General features: G+C 35.1%; 1 protein-coding gene across 2 annotated transcripts in view; it reads right to left on the reverse strand.

Moving 5' to 3' along the window:
• RB1CC1 (RB1 inducible coiled-coil 1) overlaps positions 1 to 8,138 on the reverse strand; it is a 76,524-nt gene that overhangs the window by 18,968 nt on the left and 49,418 nt on the right. For both annotated transcript variants that reach the window (XM_019632958.1, XM_019632957.1), the window contains exons 16-17: positions 4,127 to 4,235; positions 3,784 to 4,024 (exon numbers count right to left, since the gene is read on the reverse strand). In XM_019632958.1, the coding sequence (XP_019488503.1) occupies positions 3,784 to 4,024; positions 4,127 to 4,235 (350 nt within the window). The remainder of the gene's footprint in view (positions 1 to 3,783; positions 4,025 to 4,126; positions 4,236 to 8,138) is intronic.

Raw genomic sequence — 8,138 nt, forward strand, 5'->3', positions numbered from 1 at the left:
ACAACTTGTCTGTGCCCCTTCCCCCAATTCTCCAACTTATAAAAAAAAAATTTAACCACTAATCTTTTGTGCTCCCTGGTATCTTCTGTTGTACTCAAGTTTTAAATTTTGATATAACCACATTTATTGGTCTTTTCCTTGTACTTCCCTACTCCACATTCAATGTAATCTCCTATTTTAAGAAATTCCATAGGTTAAAAAATTTTTCAGCCTTTAATACGTGTGTAATATTTTTTGGTATATAATGTAAAATATGGGTTACCCTCTAACAGTGGGTAACCAATTACTTCAATGTCCCATTTCTTTTTCCAAACTGATTTAAAATACTATAAATATATTTTCATACACCCATGGGTTTATTTCAAGACTACCAATACTAGTAATCTTATCTGTCTGTGACTTTACCAAAAATATGCTGAATTAATTACTATCTGTATAGCTTAAGACTATTATCTTAACACCTAACAGGATAAATTCCTACTTACTGCTATTTTTTGAAAATGTTATCAACCATTTTTACACATTTTTCTATATGAACTTTAGCATCCAACAGCAAATGTTACCTAACTTAGCCTGTTGAAAATTTAATTTGGTATAGATTAAATAACTGAAGAAATCTGATGAGAAAATGGTATTTTTACAATACTGTATTTCCATCCATCTTTAACTTTCAGGCCATTTAATATTTTTCATAAAATTCTATAGTTTTCTCCACAAGGGTCTTGCATATTTTTTATTAAATTCATTACTAACAAATCATTTTCTTAAAGATCTTTTATATATATTCAAATCAGCTTATGCTGGTAAACATGCAAATTGCTCTTTTTTTGATATAGCTATGACCTATATACTCTGATGGCTTATTAGTTCAATAGTTTTGTTAGTCTTCGAGGTTTGAAAAGGATATTATCTTGAAATAACGACAGTTCAGAATTTCCCTGCCAATTTTTGTTGTTACTCTTGCTGAATAGTGATGGCGACAGCTGGTATGCTTGCATTCTTCCTAAGTTATGGAAAATGCTTCTAAATGTTTCAACATTAAACATGCTGCTTGCTATAACTGTCTCATATATACTCTCAAATTAAGAAAGTTCCCCTCTATATCTGGTTTGCTAAGTTGTTTTTTTTTTAAAGTATTATTTTAAATTAATGGGCCCTGGAATTTTATCAATTACCTATAATCATCTATTAAGATGATTATATAATCTTTTTCACATGATCAGTGAATTATGATTACATTGAGAGATATTCTAATGTTAAACTATTATTATTGTATTCCTGAAATACTCTACTGAGTCATGCTGACTATAGCATGTTCTTCTCCATCGTTATTAAATATGGTAAAATTGTCACTAGGATTTTTCACATCTATATTAACAAGTGAGATTAACCTATATTTTATTCTCTATAATTTTTAAAACCATATTTGTGGTTGGGGTTCTCTTCATTCCATAAATTTATTTGTACTTTTTTTTTACTTAATCATATTTTGCTTATCACAGCTCATTTTTCATTAATTTCATTTTTAATAAATGTACCTGAGGTTATATAGTTCTCCCAGTGTACCACCTTGACTATATCCCTCATTTTTGTTCTTTTGTTTAGTCTTGAATAATTCAATCTCCATTTTCCTATCAAGACCTATATATAGATATGAATATATAGGAATTCAAGTTTCCCGATGTATAAACTCCTGTTTTTGTTCCTAACTTTTTGTTCTATTAGTTTCAGGTGTACAAAGCAACATAATAATTAGACATTCACACCCCTCACACAGTGATAACCCCCCTCACAAAGCTACTACCCCTCTGACATCTTATATAACTGTTACAATACCACAATCTTTCTTATGCTATGTACATATATAGTTTGTTACTAACTTTTACTATTATTACGTATGTTTAGTGGCCTCAATTATGTCAATATTTAGAACTTTGAGACTTCCTTTGTTGATATGGTATGCAGTTAATTTTCTGAACTGTTTTTCTACTGCTTTGTTTGTTTTTTGTTTTGTTTTTAGCTGAGCCATCCTGCCACCTGTTGGCAGCTCAGCGGCAGATCAGCTCAGGCTGGAAATTGAACTGGTGATCCTGTTGCTCAGAGCTCGCACTCTTTTTTTTTTTTTTTTTTTTAAGATTTTTGTTTGGCATCTTAGCTGTGGAGGGTAGTGTCACTGGCACTCATATGTGGGATCTGAACCGGGGCCCTCTGGCGTTCCAAGCCAGCTCTTAACCATCGCGCCACTGGCCAGCCCTCAGAGTGCGCACTCTTGAGCAAGCTCTTAACCAACTGAGCCACTTGGCTAGCCCTCTATTGCTTTATTTTATACTTCATTGTTTCCTGAAAGGAAGAAGTGTCCTACCTTAACTGTGGCTCTAAAAAGTTATCATTTTAGTATTTTTTTTTTTAAGATTTTTATTGGGGAATTGGGGGGATGGGAACAGTGCTGGGGAATTGGGAGAAGCGGAACAGACAAGTTGCTGTCCTTTTGTTCTTCAGTCTAGTTGTGGAGGACGTTGCTTCACTGTCCCAAGTTGGCATCATCATTGCGCTCTTCCCTGGCGAGGCACATCAGTCGTCGGCTTCTGGACGGCCGCTCACAGTGGCTGCTGGCCGCTCACGCTGGCTGCTGGCTATATACGGTAGCCCATGGCAACCCACTGCCACAGGGGCTGCAGCCTATGCCGTCGCCGGCAACTCACGGCAGTCCAGCTCCAGGTTGAGCTGTTGTTCAGCATCTTAGCTGTAGAGGGCAGTGTCACTGGCCCTCATATGTGGGATCCGAACCGGGGCCTTCTGGCATCCCAAGCCAGTTCTTAACCATCGCGCCACTCGGCCGGCCCTCATTTTAGTTTTAAACCATTGTTTTTTTTCCACACACAATTGACCAAAATCATATTTTTAAGCAATTATAAATTAACAATTAATTGCTTATGGTGAACTGTGCCCTCTCTATATAAGAAATTTCCACTTTAACTTTTTAAAACCTTTTGCTTTAGATGGCTTATTTATTTTTTTGTTATTATTTGCCTTATATATCTTAATCATTTACAATAAATTTTCTATCATTTTTCTTTAGATGTTTCTCTTATACATATAATGCAGTTGGATGGTTTTGTTGATAGATTGGTTTACTATTTCACATACATTTGGACTTATTTTTGTTATTTATGTTTTCTAATACTATGGTCTCTTTATATGTTTATGCGTTGCCTTTTTGAATCACATTTATTTGTTCCATTTTTCACATACATTCTTAAGCCTCATACCTTTCTAGGACTCAAATTAACCAGTTTCTAGTCCTTTCTTTGGAACTAAACAGAAGCTACATATATTTACTTTTCAAATAACTCCTCCGCCTTCCTCCACCCAATACACCTTCACCAAAATAAATACATTCATTACTACAGTAATGCCTTTTCCTCTTAGGTAATGGACCTCAAAGTTTAAACACTCCTGTAAATAAGGATAGCTTAACATTACTGCAGTGATACTTATCCTGGCAGCCTATAAAACATTTTGTGCACATATGTAGTATGAAAACATGCCAAGGTGATTCATCCAGCCACAAAATCAGTAATGTTAAAGTATTTCTCGTATTTATAGGTTAAAGAATTAAAATGGCACAACTTTTAGATATATGGGCTATGGACAACCAGTGGTGTTAAATACATTTTCTGGTGTTAAATACATTTTCTATCTTCAGAACTTTTAGCTTACAGAAGTGCACTAGTGGGTTAAAAGCCTGTATTATTTAAGACGGTTGAAAACAGGTGTACTTACTGTACAGACATCATGCTTGTCTCCATTGTTGAATCCACTCTTCCTTCATCTTGTGTTTCCATGGCCGATCTCTCTGTTTCACCTGGGAGTTCAGGTGCACAAGCTCCATAAAGTTCTGAGGCTGTAGCTACATACGGTGAAGGAACAAAACTGCTGCCACGCAACTTACTGACTTCTTCTTTGAGTTTTTTCTTTTCTTCAAGCAAACGAGCTCGATCTTCAGAAAGTGACTCTATCAAATCTGAAGGGTACCCCAAGTTGAAATCAGCATTACAAAACATTTCAAATGAGTTTTTAATTTTAAAAAGGAATTTAAAATATCCTATTACAAAACGTTACTAACCTTTATCTCGCTCTTGCTGTTGCATTGTACTTTTCAACTTGTCACTAAGATCACTGATTATGTTTTCTTTTCTCATTTTCTCTCTTGTTAAAACCGTGTTAAAATTGGTCTGGAACAACAGGATGATAAATACTTAAATTACCTGCATGCAGCAGCTAGGGCTAAAAAAAAGTAAACTTGCAAATATTTTTTTATGGTGCATTTTATATGTGGAGAAAATAAAGTGCAATTTACAAATGATGTTTGTGAAATGCTATACTGTGGTGAATAAAATGTTATTATATTTTTCTGGTTCCATATAAAGATACTATTACCGTCCATATATTTCCTATCAGAGAAAAAACATTAGCAAATGATTTTAGATTTCAGGGGGAAAGAAATAAAATGATCAACAAATTGTGTTATACACTTTACCTTTTCTTTTATTGAGCTTCCTGCCTCTGGAATCTTCCTTTGTCTTTAGCTAAATCTTGATTGCCACGATAACATTTCAGAGGTGACTATCCCATGTCTCTCTTATCCGATTATGTGCAATGGCCACTGAACCTCTGGTTTATAATGGCTAGCCTTGTTACTCCTCAACTTTTATAAAATCTGTCTGCAAAGCTCACATATCCAACTGCTTGCATAGCTCTAACTCTGTTAAGATTTTGAAACTTAAGAGCAATAGATGAATGATGAAATGATCTAAATTGACTCTTCCCATCTGCCCAGCATTTCCAACTCCAAAATTAAGAGTCTATGAGCTTTCAATCAATGCATAATGACAATAATGCTGGAAACAGGGAGATTTAAGAACAATATGGCATTTTTAAATCAAAATTAATGATTAACACTGAGTTAAATATCATTTCTAGCCAGAAAGCTTACAGGAAGACCCCTCAAAAAAAAACATTTATGATAGGTCTTTGTATTAAGCCATTTCTATACATATTATTTATATATAGAAAATTCATAAACATTTATAATAGTATATTATTTTATTTTCATGACCTTTGCTGTTGCTGTACAATCAAATGGATTTTTATTTTTATTTATTTATTTTTTAATTGGGGGAATTAGGGAAGGGGTACAGTGTTGGGGAATTGGGGAAGGGGACCAATCTTAGCTGTGGAGGGCGCCAGTCGCCATCTGGCTGCCCATCGGCAGCTCATGGCCTCTAAGCTCAAGGTGCTGTGTTACAATCTTAGTTGTGGGTGGGCATAGCCACGATCCCATGCGGGAGTCAAACCGGCAGCCTTGTTGTTAAGAGCGCATGCTCTATCCACTGAGCCATCCGGGTGGCAGCTCAGCTCAAGGTTCCGAGTTTAGTCTTAGTTGTGAGCGGGATTAGTCCACCATCAAAGAGGCAGTCTTGTTGTTAGCAGCATGTGCTCTCATCAGCTGAGCCATCCTGCCACCTGTTGGCAGCTCAGTGGCAGCTCAGCTCGGGCACAGTATCACTGGCCTATGTGGGAATCGAACCAGCAGCCCTGTTACTCAGAGCTCATGCTCTTAAGCTAACTCTTATCCAAAGGAGCCACTCAGCTGGACCTCAAATGGATTTTTTAAAAAGTTAACAATTTATAAGCATATTAGAATCAAAGGGCTAATTAAGATAAGAACCAACTAAGCTCAAGTCACCCATTTAAAATTCATTACAAATCAACTGAAATTACTACTTAACATCCCAACTATTTGAAATTGGAAGATACTATAGAAGTCACCTAACTCTCCTAATCTCATTTTACAAACATTAAAAGAGGCCTTAAAATAAGATCTAAATTTAGATGAGCTGCCAATTTTGTAATTTTGGTTTCAGTCAGTTAATTCATCACCTGCTTAATTTTGTAAATCTGAAACTGCATGTACTCAAAAAGGAACATATAAAAAGAAGGAAGAGTAAGAGAAAAAAGAAGGAAAGACAATAAGAAAAAGGATCTAGTTCATGTAGAATGGATCATGCAAAAGAATGTACAAAGTCAGATTTTTTAAAACTAGAGAGACATCATTGATGACCTCTTCTCATAACAATTCTTACTTAAAACTGGTGGCTACTCCACCTCCCTGAACAGTTAATTTCCTTGGCTTCCATGAAGCCGCTCTCCTTTTTCTGGTTAGTCTTTTTCACTCCCCTATTTCAGGCTCTTCTTTCTTTCCCTGGGTCTTAAAATATCAAGTTCCTAAGAGTTTTTTTTTTAAAGANTGATGGGCTCATAAAATGAGTTTGGTAGTGTTACTTCCTCTTAGTTTTGGAAGTATTTCACAAGTTTCGTATTAGTTCTTTAAATAATGTTTGGGAGAATTCACCATTTGGTCCTGGACTTTTCTTTGCTGGGAGGTTTTTGATTACCAATCCAATCTCCTTACTTATTAGTCTGCTATTGGTCTGTTCAGATTTTCTACTGGGTTGTCGGAAAAGTCATGATGTATATTTTGGTTTTTGTTGCAAAAACTGCATCATGACTTTTCCGACAGCCCAATACTTCTTCATGATTCAGTCTTCAAAGGTTGTATGTTTCTAGGAATTTATCATTTCTTCTAGCTTATCCAATTTGTTGGCTTCTAACTGTTCAAAGTTGTCTCTTAATTATTCTTTGTATTTCTGTGCCATTCGCTGTAATGTAGGCTTTTAAATTCTTCTACAATTGCCCAATTATATTTTAAGCAACTTGACTAAAGGCAGGAATTGTGTCTTCTTCTAAATGTTTATTCTTGTAGGAAGAGGCTCTGCCTAATGTAAAGTCACAAAGATTTACTCCTGTAAGAGTTTTATAATTTTAGCTTTTACATTTAAATCCATGATCCATTTTAAGTTAATTTTTATTATACGGTGAGGACAAGATCCAATTCATTCTTTTGCATGTCCAGCTGTCACAGCAACATTTGTTGAAAAGCCTGTTATCTCCCCCGTTGAACTGTCTTAACATCCTTGACTATAATGCAAGGGTTCAACTGACAATAAATATAAGGCTTATTTCAGGACGAGAGACAGAGAGAGAGAGAAAGGAGGGAGAAGAAGGGAGGGAGGGAGAAAGAGAGGGAGGGAGGGAGGGAGGGAGAGAGAATGTGTGTGTGTGTATGTGTGTCAGGTTAGCACCACAATCTTGATTATCCTAGCATTGTGTTACTTTTTGAAATAAAGATGTGTTTGCAACTTCATTCTTCACTTTCAAGATTGTTTTGGTTATTTTGGGTTCTTTGTCAATTCCATATGAATTTTAGGATCAGCTTGTTCATCTGTGCTTTAAAGGGCATATTCACCAGAAATTGTGTTCAAGTTGCACATCAATTTGGGGAGTATAACAAAATTAAGTCTTCAAATTAATGAAAATGAGCTGTCTTTCTATGTTTTCTTTAATTTCTTCAATCAATGTTTTGTAATCTGGAGTGTACAAGATTTGATCTTTTGTTAAATTTATTCCTAGGTATTGTCTTTTTGATGTTATCATAAATGGAATTTGTTTTCTTAATTTCATTTTTGGATGGGTTGCTAGACAACTGATTTTTATACACTGGTCTTGTATTGTGTAACCTTACTGAATTAGTTTAATAGTTCCACTAGATTTTTAGTTGAATCCTTAGGATTGTCTATATATAAAATCATGTCATGTATGATATAGAGATATATATGAAATAGAGAGTTTTACTTCTACCTTTCTAATCTAGATGCCTATAGTTTCTTTTACTTGCCTAAATGCCTTTCCTAGCACCTCCTGTGCAATGTTGAGTACCAGTAGCAAGAGTGGACCATCTTCTTTTTCTTGGTTTTCAGGGGAAAAGCATTCAGTCTTTCACGATTGAGTATGACCTTAGTTGTGGGTTTTCATAGATGCCTTTTATTAGGCAGAGAAGTTCTCTTCAATTCCTAGTTTGTTGAATGTTTTTTATAATGAAAAGGCTGTTGTATTTTGTCAAACGCTTTTTCTTCATCCATTGATACTGATATAGTTTATTACATAAATTGATTTTCAGATATTAAACCAACCTTGCCATTTTGGAAAGAATCCAATAAGAATTCCTTTTATACATT

The sequence above is a fragment of the Hipposideros armiger genome, unplaced genomic scaffold (assembly GCF_001890085.2).
Source record: "Hipposideros armiger isolate ML-2016 unplaced genomic scaffold, ASM189008v1 scaffold_1204, whole genome shotgun sequence".
Lineage (NCBI taxonomy): Eukaryota > Metazoa > Chordata > Mammalia > Chiroptera > Hipposideridae > Hipposideros > Hipposideros armiger.